This window comes from Adiantum capillus-veneris, chromosome 12 (genome assembly GCF_014529385.1).
Source record: "Adiantum capillus-veneris isolate H3 chromosome 12, ASM1452938v2, whole genome shotgun sequence".
Lineage (NCBI taxonomy): Eukaryota > Viridiplantae > Streptophyta > Polypodiopsida > Polypodiales > Pteridaceae > Adiantum > Adiantum capillus-veneris.
In genome coordinates, this window is record NC_140942.1 from 12,046,718 (window position 1) to 12,067,281 (window position 20,564).

The window sequence follows — 20,564 nt, forward strand, 5'->3', positions numbered from 1 at the left end:
ATGATTGTGTAGATATGCTAAAATCAGCATAGTCGCAAAAGCTTGTGCATAGTTCTCCTATGCTAGCTACTCTCCTCCGTGTGATCATGACTCTAATATTTTTTTGTTATGCTCATTTGTGCATAGTTGCATCAATATCATCTTGCTAATAACTATGTTTCGTGTGACCAAATCCTTAATGATAGCCATGTACCTTGTGAACACCAAGTACCTTGCGTTTTCATGGTGTACTCTGCGGCGGCAGAGTGAGCCTTGGGTCAACTCCATTGAAGGGTTAGATTCTCGCATTGGCGAACAATGGAGTCCTTTGGGGTGAGAGGCTGGGTTACCCTTGTTGCTGCTGCGGATGTTGCCCTTCCTTGCCGTTCCCTTGTTTTTGACATTCGGGATAGGGTGCCCTTCCTCCTCCTCTCGGTGAGGGCAAAGGGCGTTCAACCGGGTGGTTTTCTTCTACAAGCTTTGATTTTCGGCAAGGTTTTTTCACAAGGGGGCAGAACGATGGTGGCAGCATGGTTTTGCTCTGTGGAAATGTGCATCTTTTTCGGAGAGGTTTTTTCAGATGGTGGGATGTGCCTTAGAGTCTCACATTGTCGCTTGGCTGGCTCTGATGGGGATTCTATTGGTGTTGTGGTGATGGATAGTTCTACAATCTTGGTTGGTTGGATATTGGCATGGGTGGATGGTGGGGCATCTGATCCTTTCTCTTGCTGAGTCCTGATATGGCGTTATTAGTTAGTTATTGATTTATGTTATGTTTCAAGCTCTCTCAAGCTCTCTACAAGGTTGTGGCTCCTTGTAAAAGCTAGATGCTCATGGCACTGTTCTGCATGAGCGTGGGATATAATTCATTTCTGTACTTAAATACAAAATAGCTCACTTCTGTGAGCCCCCCCCCCCCCCCCCCCCCCCCCCCCCCCCCCCTCCCCCCCTTCTCTTCTCTCTCTCTCTCTCTTTTTTTTTTTTAGCATTTGTATCTTTGAATCAAGTTGGAGAACTTAGAGAAAGTAAAGCGCAAAAAGGATTGACGATGGATCAACGTCTGTGTCACCAATGATGATAAACATTGAAGATAAAAAGCAACCTATAATTTGTGGCCCCAGGCTAGGTTGTAGGTCTAGAGTCTATGACCGGACTACCATGGACTCTGGAGTTTGGAGTGAAAAGCAATGTTTCTTCAGAAAATTGAGAGCCTACCTAAGGGCAGGATTTGAGCTCGGGCGTGACGCTTAAGTGGAGATATGAGTGGGAGCTGGACTTGTACTGTGAGTAAATCGCGCGTACACTGCGGTTGCTCAATGCTCGGGCCATGGCAAGTGCTGTACGGGAAAAGGGGCAAATTGGCGTTGGCGTGTTGGCAACTTGGCAGAGTCTGCTGTAGAGCTGGTGCTTTCGATGGCAGCTCCCTCATTTAATTCCCTCCAGATTCCGGAATCATAGCAAGATACTTTAATGCGTGAAAGTGAAAGTTGGTTTCCAAATCGACAGTGACTCATCCTATGCCGTTCGTCACTCGTGGGCCGTGACCCTCACTACGCTTTTCTCACTTGATACGTAAATGTCCTCTGTACGAAACGAAAATATATCGCTTCGTTTCTATGATCTATCGGCTCTCAACCTCCACCATTGTCATTTCTTTTAATAGGAATCTCGGCAGATTCTTGTAACTAGGTGGTATAAACACAACTCTCACATACAAAATTGTAAAGTAATTAAATTCCAGTAGTGTATTCAATTTTGTGTTTGGGCTTTGGAAAAGTGAAGTGGAAAAGAAGCGGGCGACACGTGGAGGAGAGATTATTTGTTTTCTATGTGCGAACCCTAAGGCAAAGGCAAGGAGCTTTTTTGTTATGATGCATAGTGCACACGACCATGAGGGGAGCCAGAGACAAAGATGGGGTGTCTCAACACAAACCCGGAGAGAGAGAGAGAGAGAGAGAGAGAGAGAGAGAGAGAGGGGTAGAATACCATTTTGCAGTGATGGCATCTCTGAGGCGAAGGTGCAGAGAGATAGACTTGTTCTATCTGAGCGCGCATGTGGGGCAAAGAGAGGGAGGAAAGAGAGCTTAGAGGCTTTCCAAAAATGGCAAGAGAAGTTGTGTAGCTTGCGATCAAAGCCATCGGAATTGGCCTGAGAGAGAGAGAGAGAGAGAGAGAGAGAGAGAGAGAGAGAGAGAGAGAGAGAGAGAGAGATATTAGTCAGCGAGAGCAAAAGAGAGAGTCTGCACATTCATACGTCCTGCCAAATGTTCAGCACACTCAACAAGAGTGTTGCCAGTTCACGGTCATCATTGGAATGGTCAGCATAGTCAGTACTTACGCTCAATCCAAGGTAGCTACGACCTTCTTTGTGCCGCAAACCAAGGTAGCCAATCGCTCTATGCATGAATGTGCTGACTAGGGCACCCACTTGCTCTATGCATGAATGTGTAGACCATGGAAGGGATCGTGCATGCCAACCTACAACGCTGGGTAGGCATTGAAGCAGAGACACCATCTATGTGTCTGTCTTGCTCTCGTTTCTCTCCATGGTAGGGGTGCGTTGGATGTGGTGCATCTCTCTCTCTCGCTCTTCGTCTCGATTCTGTGTAGGAAAGTGCATCTAGGGCATCAGCTTGAGTGTATCTGGAGAGTTTGGGGGAGTGAAGCAAAGGGTGACAACTAGTGTGCAAGGAGGGTTTCACACGGAGGGCATGAGGTGGAAGTAGATGAAACCACTTCGCCTTGCGAGCTTGCCAGTAAGCAGCTGCAGAGTCTCAAGTGCAAGGAAAAGCTGACGACCGACGAGCACACAGAGGTGACAAAAAAAATTTGGGGTTTGTTGTGGGGGGGGGGGGGGGGGGGGGGGGGGGGCAACGCAGGCGATGGAGATAGTTAAAAGACTTTGCCTTTAGGATAGCGAGATTCCAAGAGAATCTTGGATAGAAATTAACGTGTTTGTGGGTCGTAGACCCAAGTATATAGGCCACACTGAGAAATAAAAGATACTAAGTCACAAATTCAATCCCAAAAACACTCTCACTAATCAAGTATGCCATATCTCATAGTGTATTGAAATAACAACTCTTTTACTTCTTAACGGTCTGCACAAAGAGCAAAGCCTTCATATTAACCTTTGTCCTTGGCCTCGGCTAAAATTCATATTTTGTAGCACAAATTTTGAATGATTGTGAAGTTTTACATTTGATCAAGATATGTTCTGCTTGACATGCTTGTAACCTTGATCCACAGTGATTATGTCTTTAGCCACGCCTATACACATAATCTGTAATGATCAACCCTTCCTATTTATTGAATTCACAATGATTAGGGTAGAGGAGCCATGCAAAAACGAGGGTCCTGTTTAAGGATCCCCCCCATCACCATTACTTTAATACAGATAAAGTACACAAGCGTCCCAAAATTCGTTGGCTTACTCCATAGGTGTCTGGCGCTGATTCGCAAAGATGGATTCAATCCCTATTGGCACTTGCGTCTCTAATTACCCCCCTTGGGTCTGCTTACTCGCCCCTTCTTTTGTTACAAAGGTTTTTGAATTTTCTGTCACGTTTGAGCTTTGGAGCGCCATTCACGTTGTAGTCTTTTGCTACAGATGCACGAAGTCACGATGCATCAAATGCACCCTCCTCTATACAGCTTGATTTAGAGGCATCAAGATTTGGGCGCCCCTAAACTAGCTCCTCTACCCTAAGGCCTTGTAGGTAAAGCCATGAAACATGTACCAAGACATTGGTACATTTTGTTAGTCATCACTTATAGTCGGGTAAAGATTTCCAGCTGAGGACGGAGTTAGATGGTTTTTGCCACTATGACTAAGATGCAACAAATTACATGTCTTAACTACACTTCATAGGTTTACCACACACAAAAATATGAGGAATTTCCCATGTGGAACCATCATAAAGTACTATGGTGAGACCATTTCTCAGGGATGAATGTGGCTACATGCATGAGAAATATTTCATTACCATCACTTTTTAAGAAAGATCGTAGCTACCTAGCAAGCTAACTCATTGTCTATAGGGATGATTAATGAACTACTATCATTGGATACTCTCTTTAAGTAGGTATTTCCATTCTTATTGCTTATGCATGCACTACAAGAGATCAATTCATTACTGACGTAAAATTATCGATGTCGTTGATGGGCGTCAATATATGCATTGTTAAAACTAGAGGGAGACCCAATTTTTAGAAAATCAAAATTTTTAATTTAGATGCTTATTTCAATGAGCATACCGACGTCGATACCGATGCCCATACTGACATTGATACGAATTTTGATACCGATGCTTATTTCAATAAGCATACCGACGTCGATATCAATGCCCATACTGATGCTGATACGGATGTTGATACCGATGCTTATTACAATGCTTATCCTGCTTAAGACATCCACTCACACACTCTCCTGCAACAAGAAGGTAATATTTTTTTGACATTTATGTTAGATTATTGTGTATTTGTTTGTGTCCATGACATTGTGTGTGTGTGTGTGTGTGTGTGTGTGTTTTCTTGCAGGTTTGGCAGCAATCTCTCAAGCTCTTTGTGCTCACATAGGTCACATGTGAGTGCTCTTTCTTTTTCTTTTCATGTACACACACACACACACACACACACACACACACATAATCACACACATGCACATAAATGCATAAATAAATTCAGATGCACATATAGTAACACATAATTAAACACACTACGTGCACACACACATTTTTAAATAAAATAAAAAAATATATTAAACTTGCTATTTTTAAATTTTGAGTAAATGGTATCATTCAAAACAAACATATTGAAATTTGGCAATAAAAAATATTAAATATTGAGTTATTTTGGTTTAGATTAATTTAAATTAATTATTTTATTTTTATTCAATTTTATTTAAAATTTATGCTGTACTTTTAAGTTGTGGCCTGTCGTAGGTGTTGTAAATATAGTGTTAGAATGCAATATGCTAGACCTTGATAGAGTTTTAGGTTTTAGTGTTAAGCTTTAATTTGACCATCTTTGACCATTTAGATCTTGCCTTTTAAATTTGATTATTAGGGTTTTGGCCGTCTTAATCCATCGAGGTTAGATTACTAGGGTTAGAGGCTTTTGGTTTGGCCGTTAATAATTGATGGTCCGTGCTAGATTGCTTAGGGTAAAGCGGCTTTTGGTTTGGCCGCTAGTAGTTGGTGATGTGTGTTATATCACTTAGGGTAAAGCGGCTTTTGGTTTGGCCACTAGGAGTTGACATTGTAAAGGCACTTAGGGTTGGCCATATAAAGACGTTCTAAACCTATTAAGAAAATCTTTAGTTCGGCCATTTTGGTCTGCAGTGTTTAGCCGCTTAGGGTTGCCCATGTTTGGCCGCTTAGGGCTAGCCACTTCGGTTTTAGTTCTTCGCACTTTGGATGTTTCAATCCGCAGGGTTAGCGGCTTTTGATTTTGTTGCTTTAAATCAGCTTAGTGTCGCATTAGTTTAGCCATTTCAATAATCCACTTAGTTTTAGACGCTTAGGATAGGCATTTGGGCTATTTTAATCCACTTAGGATTAGCTATTTATGATTAGCAACGTTTGCTTTGCCCACTCGGAGTTGGCCTTGTGAAGACGCTTAGGGCTGGTTGTATGAAGATGCTCTAAATCGATTTAGGAAACCTTAAGTTCGGTCATTTCCATCTCCAATGTTTAGCTGCTTAGGGTTGGTCATGTTTGGCTGCTTAGGGCTAGCCACTTAGGTTTTAGCATTTTGGTTGATCCAGTCCGCTTAGGGCTAGCCGCTCAAAGTTAGCAGTGGTTTGACCACTCTAAATTGGTTCAATGTCGCATTAATTTACCCATTTCAATAATTCACTAAGGGTTATCCGATTAGGGTAAGCAATTGGGAAGTTTCAATCTGCTTAGGTTTAGCTGCTTGGGGTTAGCGACGTTTGTTTTGCCCGTTGGGAGTTGGCCTTGTAAAGGCGCTTAGGGATGGCCGTATAAAGACGTTCTAAACTTATTTAAAAAATGTTGAGTTTGGCCACTTCGGTTTTCAATGTTTAGTCACTTAGGGTTGGCCATGTTTGGTCGCTTAGGGCTAGCCCCTTAGGTTTCCGTTCTTAGCACTTTGGCTGTCTCAGTCTACTTAGGGCAAGCCGCTCAGGGTTAGCGGCTTTTGATTTGGCCGCTCTATATCGGCTTAATGTCTCAGTAGTTTAGCCATTTCAATAATCTGCTTAGGGTTAGTTGTTTAGAGTTAGTCGCTTATAATAAGCGGTTGGGCTATTTCAATCTACTTAGGGCTAGCAGCGTTTGCTTTGCGCGCTCGGAGTTGGCCTTATAAAGGTGCTTAGGGTTGGCCATATACAGACGCTCTAAACCAATTTAGGAAAACTTGAGTTCGGCCATTTTGGTATGTAGTGTTTAGTCGCTTAGGGTTGGCCATGTTTGGCTGTTTAGGACTAGCCTCTTAGGTTTTAGTTCTTCGCACTTTGGCTGTTTTAGTTCGCTTAGGACTAGCCGCTCAAGGTTAGTGGCTTTTTAATTGGCCGCTCTAAATCGGCTAGTCATGTAAAGACGCTTAGGATTGTCCGTGTACAACTGCATAGAGTGTTAGAGTATTAGGGCTTGTCCTTTAAATGCATTGTCATGTAGACGTGGATGTGTACTTATGTCGCACGCGAATATAGGCGTTGATCAATAAAGACGATAATATAACCCGATGGCCCTGATCTTTGTGCACCTCTAGACCGAAGTGTGCAGGGATCGGGCATTGCTAGAGAATGTGAGGTAGTTTACACTATGCTAATGTAGAAATTGTAAAGGGAAAACGGATTTTGGTAAGTTATAAAGGGAAAACAATTAACATTCTGCTAGTGTACTCAATATTTGCGTCTTTAAATCGACTTAACCGATCAAAAAATTAAACCAACTTAGGTTGATTGGTAGGAGTTTTAGGTAAGACTATTACAATATTAGGGTTTGTCCTCGATCTACATACAGTTTCATCTAGACATGGGTGTATACCTATGTCACACCCATGAATATAGGCATTGACCAATAAAGACAAAAGCATAACTTGATGGTCCTGATCTCTGTGCACCTCTAGACCGAGGTGTGCGGGGATTGGGCATGGCTAGAGAATGTGAGGTATTTTACATTGTTATCTGCTTTTAGTTTGGCCATTTAGGGCTAGCGGCTTTCGGTTTGGTCGATTAGGGTTGGCCATGTGAAGACACTTATGCTTTGGCCAATTAGGGCTAGCGGCTTTTGGTTTTGCCAATTATGGTTGGCCATGCAAAGACGTTTATGGTTGGCGGGTGGTCCAATTAGGGCTAGCTAGCGGTTTGTTCAAATTTATGTGTTAATTGTTATACACTCTAATAACAGTCTAGCCGTGTGAACTCACTATTAATTGTGAATTTGTTTTGTAATCTTTAGATTAATTATGGGAAATAGGATGGCATGCCCTTGTATGCTATGTAAGCATCAAATCAACCAAAATATCTGTGATCAACATATATGCAACAACAACTTTTTTCCCATTGAGCAACTACAAGATCTATGTTATCAATCTCATAGTCAAGAGAGAATAGGTCAGGCCCACTCTTAGATATTGCTCCAATTTCATCACCGACTCAACAGAGGAGGCGAATATCAAATGAACCGCCACCGGTGGAGTCTACCCCATCAACACTCGATGCCACATTTCAAGAAGTTAAGATAGAACAGATGTTGGTGGATGTCGTCTTTGACATGGACCCCATCATTGAAAGCCAAGGTGAAAAATGTGCTAGCAGTCAAGGCAACACTACCTCTCAACCTCAATCATCCCATCCACAACGACGACATGTTAATGACAAAGAGGAAGGAGGGATGATGCGAACTCTTGCTCGCATGCCGTTTTACAACACGATGCCAAAATTTTGGTTCTTCGTATAGCTTTGGCAATGCTTAATATACAATCTATTTATGGATGGTTAGACACGAGTGTAACAGAGATTTTCAGATAAATATATATTTGTCATACTAATTTACCTAAAAAGCCAAAGTTCTTGTTTAAATTTTTATGTGGTATTGATAGATTGCTCAACGAGCAAATTTTTCCAGAAGGCAATCACATGCCCCCTACCTAACCCGCCGCCAAACAACTGCTTACGAACTTGGGGATGGATTATAACAAATTCCATGCATGTCCTAGTGATTGTGTACTCTTTTAAAATGAGTATGAGTATTTGGATCAATATCCTAAATGTGGATTAAAAAGGTATAGAGAGGAAACACAAGGGAAATGTGTCCCTGCAAAGACTCTATGACACTTTCCAATCATTGCAAGAATAAAGAGCATGTCAGGTGTAAGTCTATGACATCTTTGATGACATGGCATCAAAACACTAGATCCATAGATGATATGATGCGGGTGTTGTTGATTCTCTTGCATGGAAGCACATAGAGGAATGATGGCCTGCATTTAAAGAACAACCTCAATGTGTCCGTTTTGGTTTAGCGCTAGATGGAGTAAACCCATTTGGAATTCAGAGTTCCTCATGGAGCACATGGTCTATTTTCTCAGTGAACCATGGTTGGCTACTATCAAGGAGGGCCACATGCTATTGTCATTGATTATTCCAGGGAAGTATAAGGTAAAAACATGGATGTTTATCTGGCACCACTTATAAGAGCTTCAAATCTTGTGAACATGGATAATGTGGTTGACATGTCCCAATCGATCGGTTGATGACATGCCTATGTGCAAGGCATTCTCATGTGGACCATGCATGATTTGCCAGGCTTTGGTGAGTGTTCAGGTAAGTACTTTAAAACCCATACCTATGTGCATTTTATAGGTGGTGCTTGTTCAATGCTTGATCCTTTTTCGTTTCTTCTTTTTGATTTTAAGTTTGAGATACTCAAGAAACCATGCATGTCCACTATGTGGTCCTTGACTTGTCTTCCGTTGCTCTAATTATTTGGGCAAGACAATGTACGAGGAGCATGGATGTTTTTTGCCAGAAGGACATGAGCTATGTGGACCAAATATAAGCAAACACAACATGCACCCACCGAAGGAAAGTGATTGGAAGAACATATGGCAAGAATCAGGAGATTTTATGCCACCTGGGATGAAAAGACTCTCTATTTTTCTCGACCTTCCATATTGGAGTGACTTACTTACCAATCATTTGCTCGACCCAATGCATACTTTTAAGAATGTGGGGGAGATCCTATGAAAGACCATTACTGGAAAAAGGGATAGCAAGGCCCAAAGAGACAACCTACAAGCTGTGGGATGAATTCCAGAGATGTGGCCTTGACCTAACCCCAATGAAAATTATGATATTCCAAAATCTCCATGGGTTTTGAGAAAGGCATAGGAGCAACAAGTGAAGAAAACCAGATCTACATTCAAAACCAGCTAGATTTTAAAGTGGAGGTCGGTAAGAAGACAATAAAAGAGGTTTTAGTTCAACATGTCTTCACTCACTCCGACATGATTGCAAATGGCGGTAATGTCTCATTGGTGCATAACCCACGATGCAACTGTAAGTGGTTTCTTACCCTTCCTTTTATTGTCTTCCTCTTAGACCTTTCTGGCCTCTTATATTTAGTTATTGCACTTACAGATGTTTATCCTTCTTTGTACGAGGAATGGGAGCCTCTGGAGTGCATTGTGGGACTCATATCTGTAATCCATTCTCACATTAGTGTCTTATAGTATGTTGGAAGATCCAGCAAGAGACTTGCATATTAGGGCATTTTCTTCTATGACCACTTCTACCATCTCAACCAAAGAAATAAAAAAGGTACGTTGGTTAATGTTCCGCTACCAACCAATTGGAACTTCGTGGACTGGCCAATCTTGGACACAATAGTGAGTGAATCTCTCTAGAGCAAGCTATTTAGGGATGTGCAGAGGTCCTCCCACAACTTTGTAACCAGAAAATTGGTGAAGATTTCTAATTTCTGTCCTATAATTTTATTTGTGGAGCCTTTTCACACCTTCCATGTACATGTCAGGAAGACTATGATAGTATGTAAATCTCTAGATTTTTCCTTCTATGAGAAGATTCTTGATGGAGGGTGGTATGTTAAAGATGTGGATGGCATACATTGTGAGATTTCACTTGACACTTTTATTCCCAATTCAAATGATCGGCACAAAATCACTTCTTATCTCTTTCTGGTACAGATGCTGTAGGTTGCTCTCAATTTGTTCCTATTGATCAAGAGTTGGCAGGCTTGAGAACAACATTGTCGTAGATGTTGAGCTGGTGGAAAACGCGCTCAATCTTGTGGCAATGATCACAATAAGGGAGAAATGCAACCTTATTCAACTCCGGCATGACATCATGGAGGAGACTGTGGACAACGAACCCTCACAGTTTTGTTTCTTAGTAGTTGAATGCAAAGTGCAACGAAGGGAAAAAGAGATTGCCAGTAGAGAGCTAGGTGGCTAAGTTCAAATCATGCCAATGTAACTTGGATGAATTCTATTGGGCTGTAACTTTTCTTTCAATTGAAATCTATATTGATGAATTCCATTGTAAAGTTTCTTTCAATTGAAATCTTCTATTTCAACAGTGAGATGAATCTGACCATTTGGATGTATCTGTATTTCAACAACAAGATGAATTTGTCTGCCTCTTTCTCTCTCTCTCTCTCTCTCTCTCTCTCTCTCTCTCTCTCTCTCTCTCTTTGGGAAAGTATGTGCCATTTCTTTATATTTTGTACAATATATGTAGAATTTGTTATCTTATATCACCTTCAATCATTCTTCAATTCCTCTCTCTCTCTCTCTCTCTCTCTCTCTCTCTCTCTCTCTCTCTCTCTCTCTCTCACACACACACACACACACACACACACACACACACACACACATTATTGGCACCACATTGATAGGTACAAAGAATCATATTAATGTAATAGTTAGCATTTCAAAGAGTATTTGTAAGTACAAATTCACAATGGGCTGTAATACAACTTTTGCATATACGGGATCAAAATGTCCTCTAGGTAGAAGTCATGCATGCCCTTGAAATGAGGGCAGGGATACTCAAAAGAGTTGTGCCGGATGGATTAAGAAAACCCTCATGTGGTGTGTCATCTATCAACAAAATGCTATCAACATCAAATGGGACATGGATTTGAGAAAAAGGTTTGTAATAAAGATATACATCTGGTTTTGTAGTATGATAGTGGCCATCAATGACAACACACTGCGTTTGGCAATACAAAAAATTAAACTGCCAACGCTCGATTTTGGCTAGGTTGCAAACTATGGATATGAGGGCGTCAAGGTTTCTGTGCTGCATAGAAGACCATATTGCAACCCGGAACCTTGGAAGAAGAAATTACAAAAAATCCTTGGTGCATGGCCGTACAATGACTCTGTGATTGCCTATGTTGCACAGGTTGAGAGTTCTTGCATTTAAACCATACGGCTCTCAAAACAGCAATTATCCATTGATTTCTAAAACAATTAGTTTCTGCAAACATTTTGTAAAATAAATAAGTAGTTAGAAAATAGGATGACTTTCATATTCTTTTACATTGGTTATCACTGGAACTTTGTGCTTCTGTTGTTCGAGACTCTTGTGTCTCCATTGTAGAGTGGTCCATAGCATATGAATTGTCTTCTATTGTGGTATTCTCTATTTGAGGCTCATAGATGATGTTCAAGCTCTACCAATGGAATGTGAAGGCTCTGCTTGAGGGTTGGGAGTTTCAAAATTCTTTTCTTCCTCTGCCCATCCCTCTGCATGATCTTATTCCTTCTCAACCCCTTCCTCTACAAAGGGAGTCTCAATATGAATTTCTTCCTCAGCCCCTCCTTGTGCATGATCCAGCTCCTTGGCACTCACATTGCCCTTCTCCTCATCATACATATCTTCCCTATCGACACTCCCTCTGCATGATTACTCTTCTCCTCATTCCTTCCCTGTGAGACTGGTCTATCACCTCCTCTTCCTCTTGTCCCTTCTCAACTAATCTTACAAAATTTGAGGACTCGTGGAGGTCCGTTGGCTTGTGTCCCTCATCAATCATTATTATCTCTACAATATGGTCATCTAGCCAACATGGTGTCTTCTGCATCCATACTTACATGATGTGAAATAGGAAGCAAATGTTGGATAAGAGTGGCACATTATCGATGCAAATACAATATTGTGTACTTCTCCAATGCATTCTGCAAAAGAAAAAAAGGGAATTGAGATCAGCTTTTATTGGAACAATCACCATGGTACTATAATGCTTTGAAAAATGCATACCTTTGACATGAGTGGCCCTAGTGCAAAGAAACTTTGCAATATGTACTCAACATGTAGGAGGCATCTCCATCCACATGAGTTGGCATCCGTTTGATTCTGCACTGTGACTTCTTTTATGGCCGCCTTGTACATTTTGTAACTTTTGCATAGCTTGCCATACACATGCAATAGTCCTTTTATGTAGCTACAAACAAACAAATTTGGTATTCAATCATTGCATGCAGACCTTGTCCCACATCAAACAAATTCAAAATCTGAATACTCACAGTCTTAAATTTGGATGGGTTCCTCGAATTGAGTTGAGAGTCCAGTCAACTGGCTTGCCAAGCTCAACGCAAACCAAGTTCTAGTGGTGGTTTCTCTCGCATGGAAAAAATATTTTTGTGACTTGCAACATCGAGCAATGGACAAACCACTTCTCTAATGTGTCCTAAGGGGTTATTTTCATTCTGAGAAGGACAAAGAGTTGATGATTCAAGATATATATTTTTGGCTGACTTTGTTTAGGAAGCTGGCTCTTGATCAAACTACAAAACAGTTAATGGAAGTTATTCTCTAATCTAAAGCTTGATGCCAAGTATGCTAAAACTAGTAAAAGCGTCTTACTTTAGGCATATATACACAATTGAATATGTTATTTGAGAGTTTAGATCTTGCAATATATTAATATCAAAAAAATCAATTGCAAGTCTCCTTGAACCATCTGCATGCAAGTGGTACATCTGATATCAATCCATCTTTCATTGGTTATAAAATTTCATTGTTCCTCACATTGATTTCATGTGTTACTATGTCGTAGCTTTTAATCTGTTCTTCAAAAGCAGATGTTAATTTTTCTTTCACTTTTAGTTTCTTGTTCTCCTTTGCACACTGGTTTTTTGTATCCTCTTCATCCTTGGAGCCTTCAAAATCTTCATAGGCTTTCCAACTCTCTTCTTCTTTATTGGCGGACCTGCCCCCTGCTTTAGCAGCTAAACCTGGACCTTTGCCAACCTTCCTAGCAGTCGCCTTTGTTCTTGCCATTTCCTTGAAAGAGTATAATCTCTCTCTCTCTCTCTCTCTCTCTCTCTCTCTCTCTCTCTCTCTCTCTCTCTCTCTCTCTCTCTCTATGAAACTTGAACATAATATTTCACTACGGCGCATGAGGGCACTTTTAAAATGAAATGCGTAGCACTCACACGTCATTAGCACATAAAAAGGTCTTTGTGTGTGTGTGTGTGTGTGTGTGTGTGTGTGTGTGTGTGTGTAGGGCACCAACAATCTTGGTTGAATTTGCCTCTCTCTCTCTCTCTCTCTCTCTCTCTCTCTCTCTCTCTCTCTCAATGAAACATGTACCTAATATTGCACTACGGCACGGGGGAGCACTTCAAGAATGAAATATGTGGCACTTGCGTGCAGTTGGAAGAAAAAATGGTCTCTAGGTTCACTAAAATGTCTTTTACGTCTGTTCAAAGCATGAAACTAAGTAAACACAGACAAAATGAAGAAGTAGAATTGTGTTAAGACAAAAAGGTACCTGTTGCTTTGTGTTGGTTGAAAACAAAGGTGCCGTGTCTCTTTGTTAGTTCTAGATGTGGTGTAATGGAATTAAGCTAATAACTTTGAGTGTAACGGAAATAGATTAGCCATAGTGAGCATTTCATTAAGAAGATTCCTAATGAAGATAGAGAGAGTGCTAGGTTGGAGATAGCAACAATTTACACGTTCCTAATTAACATGGCATGAGAGACCCGGGGGATTCATTCTATATACAAAACGGGACGCCACCTGCGAGCGGACAACTTTGATAAAACCCCTATATATGACTCATATTAGGGAATATGACCCCCCTTTCTACGCTTATACGACAATCAATGAAGAAAACTATCATACCCCTATCTTACATATAGAATTTAGGTTTGACATTATCTAAATGAGTAAAACTAGTCAAAGAGTGTGCAGCATAGCGACTAGCAACGTACTAAGGAACCACTTCTGTTGATAACTAGATGTATCCTCAATGTGTCTTAGTTTGATTTTCAAACTATGTGCCCAATCAGCATGTACTTTGGCTACTAGCTCGTCTAATTTTGACCCATCCAAAGTTGGTGTAAATAAACCCTTGACTTTCTCCAGATCAGCCCTTATCTATATGACCGGCTTGATGCAAAATTTGATGTGTGACCTAATTAAAAACTTCCCCTAAATTCATTCGAGTTCTAGGGGTTGGTAAAGGTCTCTAGTGACCAATCGTTACAAGTCAAGTACCCCCCCCCCCCCCCCCCCCCCCCCCCCCCCCCCATAAATATGATACCCCCCTCCCTTATTTTTAAGCTTGGGAGATAAATCATTGGGGGCCTACCCCTAACTTATACGCTTATGTAACTTTAAAAAAAAAACCCTGACCTGCACTTACATGGTGCAGTAAGTTTTACAAAGTGAATCCCCCGCGATGAGAGATAACTTGTAAAAGAGGGAGAAATAGAGAAATTGATAACATTTGAGGACCAGAGTTACTTGGAGCCAGGGTCCCCCTCCAATAGGCTTTTTTATTATAGGTTCTCCCATGAAGAGAGACTTGGTACAATACAATCTTTGTATTCCTTAAGATCTTGTTGATTCCATGAAGATAGTAAGCTTCATGCACCAATATTATTTATTCCCGTAACTAACTTGCAAAAACATTAATTTATCTCCGGTCTCAATCCCAAGACCTCAAATACCTTCAAAGGTGGAGACAACTAGCAGGGAGTGAGGAAGATGAAGAGAAGAAGATGCTTAGAGCATAGCTTAGCATAACTCTTGGTTGGATTTGCATCCATAGCCAAGGGGTGTTGGTGTAGGCTCTCCACTTCTCAAGCTTGGAGAAGGAGATGACTTGTGTGGACAACACAGAATGGGGGAGTGTGTGTGTGGCTTGTGGAGTATGAGAGAGAGAGAGAGAGAGAGAGAGAGAGGATTCAATTTTGCTACTTTACTCTTGCTACAAGCCTATTGGCTCAAGCCTTGGGATAGCCAATGAATGGCTCTAGTCATAAGGGGTGTAGCATTTGGACAAGTGTCCTCCTTTCCCCCTTTGAGAGAAAGACCTTTATTATTTAATTGTAGCATTTGGACAAGTGTCCTCCTTTCCCCTTTGAGAGAAAGATCTTAATTATTGATTTGAATCTAAATTCTCATTGGACCTCCCTATAGGTTATCCAATAGGATTCATGTACATTATGAGGGCAATATTGCTAGGGACATGACATGTGTCCTTTATGTCCCTTGAGTCTTGGGCTTGCCTTGAGTGTGTGTATGAGTTTTCTCTCTCATGCTCCTACCTTTAGGGCTCATCTTGGACTTGAACACCTCAAGCACCTTGGTCATCAAGCATGACAAGCACCTCAAGCACCTTAGTCATTAAGCATGACAAGCACCTCAAGAACCTTAGTCATCAAGCACGACACTACAAGAGGTTGTGTGCTCTTGTGACGCTTATAGCGACGGAAATACATTGGGTTTTTTAAACCCCCGGCGTCGCTAAAAGCTTCGCTATTAGCGTCGATACGAGAACGTCGCTATAGCCGTCGCCACTACCGCAGTCTCTATCAGTGTCGCTATATGCGTCGCTATATAGCGACGCTGCAGGGCCATAGATAGCGACGCTGCAGTGCACAATTTAGCGACGCCCATAGCGAAGCACGAGATTAAATTTTTTTGGTGGCAGGGCATTCACCCATCAACCATATTGAATGTTTCATTGGTCTATTTACCTTTGAAAAAAAGTACAAAGGTAAATATAGACCCAAAATAGTCAGCCACAAGACAATATAATCAAACTCCATCATCCATAGTACGTATTGTTTGCAAAATAAAGATACAAAAATGACAAGCGTGAATTGATGGAAGTAAATAAATGACAATTGTACACAGCAGCAAAATCACTTGATTGTTAATCATTGCAAATGTAATAGTTACAAACCATTGTCATTATTTAAAAAATATACATGGTTTTCAAAAATACATAGTTACATGGTCTCATGATACATAATCTAGGACAAAAAGAAACTAATGCTATCTAGCTATGGCTAAACTGACGTCGTTTAATCAGACGTCTCATCGCGTCCAAGCGGCGTATCTGTCGGATTCTGCAAAAAAAAACAATAAGATAGCTTTTTGTCAGTATAAACATATAGCGAGCGACGTTTATAAAACAATACAATAAATAGAAAAGAATAAACCCTAATACTAACCATGCCGCCGTGAGAAGTCAGGATGTCTATAAGGGCGTTTAAGCCCTTCCTGCCTGCGTACTCACGCTCGTACAGAGTGGGATCACGTCCTATAAACGACCACTGTCAAAACATACAAAGAATCCATTATGTTAGAATTTCAAATCCCATAAACCCTAAACTATCGAACATAGATGCGAAAACACTTACAAAATAGGCCTCAAATGATGCCCACCCGTCGCTCCCCAAGTGGTGCGAGCTCCCTGCCTCTACTCGCGCTCTGGCTGCCTCCTTTTGTTGCTTCCACTTGTCGGGATTCTCGCGCGCTTCTTTCTTCGCATGCTTCCAATCTTCTTTGGCCAGCCAATCTGGTATGTTCCATCTATGCTTGATTGCTTTTTGCACTTAGGAACGCTTATGCTTACAGTATTCGCGCATTCGAACCTTCATCACATCTTCATTGAAGCCGTCATCCCGTGTTGGAACGGGAAACTCGTTATGAAGCATGCCGATGACTCTGTCTTTTATTTCATTCGGTACTTCACTCCAGGTGTTTAGTATGTAGTGTCTAAATACCTGAGAGCAAAGACTGCGAATGCGCGAAATCACCTGAGAGCAAAGACCGTACGTGCGCGAAATCATCTTCTTGCCGTCATCATCCAAGATGATGCCGCCGCTGAAGTCAATGGAGTAAGGCAAGCCCTCTCGCCGCTGACGCGTGAACCTAGGTGTCTCGACAGGCATCTCTAGCGGCGTGTCAACGGGGGTACGGACGCTAGGTGTCTCCACTGGAGTCTGAGCCCCGAAGCGAGGAGTGTCCACTAGAGTGACTCCTGGAGGAGTAGCTAGTGGTGTATAGTTGTGGGGAACGGCACTCAGCCGTGCAAAACCTGGTGTCGATGGCGATGTCGTGGTTGGTGTCGGGATGGGCAAAGAAGGGGAGGGTAAAGAGCCTCGTCGAACACGAGGCGGTGTCGAAGCATCGGTGGCGCCACCTCTACAACAACCGCCACGGCCACCACCACCACTAGAGCGCCGGTGCCTAGACGAGTGTGAAGATCGTCTCGTCGACACCGAAGCTTTGAAGCGCGTTGAGGACTCCAAACAGAGGGAGATGTGGATGGAGTAGTAATGCGCGATGGTGCGCCTGAGCGATGACGCTCCACGTACCACTTTCTCTGGTGGGGTGACAAAGAAGAAAGAAACTCATCATCATCCATACCTGCATTAAACACACGAATATTTAAACTTAATATTGAATGAATGGAGTAGAAAACATGGACAAGTAGATAGATAGAGAGAGAGAGAGAGAGAGAGAGAGAGAGAGAGAGAGAGAGAGAGAGAGAGAGAGAGAGGAGGTGCTCGTCGTCTCTGCTAATGAGAACATACCTAGATCATACGTACCTGGAGTGGACGCAAAGACCATTAAATACAATGACGCAATGACGCATATAAATACAATGACGCAATGACGCAAATACTTAAAGAGCCGGAGAATCGTACAAGAACACTCCAGTGCTTGTAGCTTTGGAATGTTCAAAGGCTAGCAGCAACAGAAAGCGTTCTTCTTCTATTCAACTTGAGTGATGAAAGAGGAAAGTGCATAACTCTGAATTTACAAAATGGAGCACACTTGTTCAAATACAATATTTATGGCTTTAAGAGATCTCTCTCTCATCCTCGCATAGCTCAGCATAACTTCCTATATCTATATAGAGCTCTCCGTTTAAACAGATGTCCTCTGTTTCATTTTGTAGATCCTCTTCATGCACCCCATAGAGAGTAGCAGCTTGATGTTCGTCTGGCACCACCTCCACAGCTTCTGATTGGGCATCTTCTCCGATCTCCTCCATTGATGCTGTTGTGATTGGCACATGGTAGCCTTCATACGTACGTGCACTACGAGGGGCTACCTCTATGACGTACCACCAGTTTGATGCGTATCGGCTGGTGTATCGGCTTCACTTTTCATATCATCATAGACAAGCCTTTCTGAATCCATGATCGTCTCGATCATTTCATCAACTTCGGGCTTAAACATTGTCTCGTTGAGAATGTGGTCTGCATGATCACCCCCCGAGCTGTCAGAGGCTACATCTTGTGGCCTCACATATGCTGCTTGACCAAAGCGCCTGCGAACACGTCTATTGGGTTGCAAGATTGCTGCATGTTGGCCAGCGTCAGAGTCCGACGAGTTATAATTGGCAACAACTCGATCTATAATAGATGGATCGAACTCGCCAAATTCACGAACATGTTGCAAAGAAACCCGTCTTGTCCGTCGCACAGCATGCTTGCAATGGTTACAAGGACATAAGATCCTCGTTCAAAGATAGGTGTTTCGGTTGGACGGCCCCACATCCTCGTCACTACTCATAATGAGGAAAAAAATCTTATAACCTGGACAACAAATTTAATCTTCTATTGGCATTCTTCGTCTTTTATTTCTCTCTCTCTCTCTCTCTCTCTCTCTCTATCTCTCTCTCTCTCTCTCTCTCTCTCTCTCTCTCTCTCTCTCTCTCTCTCTCTCTCTCTCTCTCTCTCTCTCTCTGTGTTCACACTGTAAACTACCTCACATTCTCTAGTCATGTCCAATCCCCGCACATCTCGGTCTAGAGGTGCACGGAGATCAGAACCACCGGGTTATAAACTCGTCTTTATTGGTCAATGCTTATATTTGTGGGTACAAGAAATCTACACACCCACGTCTACATGATACTGCATGTAGTGGACAAAACCCCTTTGCCTCTTCTCTAGCTGTAGCATTTCACAACATCTTAACATCTTTTCATAGTAGATCTTTGTTTATAGCATGCAGGTACGTCATTCTTGCAATGTAGCTGATGGCTGCTCAAGGCACTTAATTCTTATTCTAGATTTGACGGGATGTGGTGTGTGTGTGACCCTTGGAATCGTCATCTTGCATCACCAATTTCTGTGTATGCTCAATTTGCTCTTCCATTAGCTGAACATGACGACTTATTGTATGGTAGCAGCAGTCGAACATGCAGGTGGAATTGCTGGTCCGCATGGGCTGTCGAGGTTGTGAGCGCAAGAAATTTTCTTGCCATTTCTTCTAACCTTATCTTAAACGATTTCTTCGCCATTTCTTCTAACCTTAATTAAATAACCTAAATCTAATTTAATATAACATATATAAACCTAAATTAATAAACCTAAATCTAATCTAATCTAACGTAAATAAACCTAAATCTAATCAAACGTAAATCTAACTAAAAATAAACCTAAATCTAATCTAATTTAATTTAAATAAACCTAAATTTAATTTAACGTAAGTCTACTAAAACCCTAATTAATCTTTAACGTCTTTTGGGATAGTTTCCTACGGCGTTAAAACTCTCTTCTTCTTGTGTGTGTGTGTGTGTGGGTGTGTGTGCCAATAAAAAGAGAAAAATGGTATAACCTTTCTATCACTCAAGTGTGGTAGATTGGTTATGCCATTTTCCTCTTGAATAACAAGTCTTGGTTTCAAGTCCTCGTCGGCTAGATTTTTAGGTCTCTTTAATTAGTTTCCTACGACGTTAAATTAAACTCTCTTCTTCTCGGGTGTGTGTGCACGCCAATAAAAAAAGGAGAAAAATGGTATAACTATTCTATCACCGAAGTGTGATAGATTGGTTATGTCATTTTCCTTATGAATAACATGTCTTGAGTTCAGCTCCTGTCGACTAGATCTTTAAGGTCTCTTGGGATACTTTCCTACGATGTTAAAACTCTCTTCTTCTTCTTCTTTTCTCTCTCTCTCTCTCTCTCTCTCTCTCTCTCTCTCTCTCTCTCTCTCTCTCTCTCTCTTTGTTTTATATATATCTCTCTCTTTCTCTCTTTTCCTCTCTCAATGTGTGTGCATTTTTTGATTATGCATGTGTGTGTGCGCTTTTTTGGTTTATGCATGCTCTCTCTCTTTTCCTCTCTCAATGTGTGTGTGCTTTCTTTGATTATGCATGTGTGTGTGCGCATTTTTGGTTTATGCATGCTCTCTCTCTTTTCCTCTCTCAATGTGTGTGTGCTTTCTTTGTGTATGCATGTGTGTGTGCATTTTTTGTTTATGCTTGTGCTCTCTCTCTCTCTCTCTCTCTCTCTCTCTCTCTCAAAAACACAATGTGTGTGTGTGTGTG

General features: G+C 41.6%; 1 protein-coding gene across 1 annotated transcript; it reads left to right on the top strand.

Moving 5' to 3' along the window:
- Positions 1-210: 210 nt before the first annotated feature.
- On the top strand, positions 211-711 carry LOC147445326 (uncharacterized). Its single transcript, XM_086526001.1, has one exon. The coding sequence runs from the start codon at positions 298-300 to the stop codon at positions 709-711; it is 414 nt and encodes a 137-aa protein (XP_086382127.1). The 5' UTR covers positions 211-297.
- The last annotated feature ends 19,853 nt before the right edge of the window (positions 712-20,564 follow it).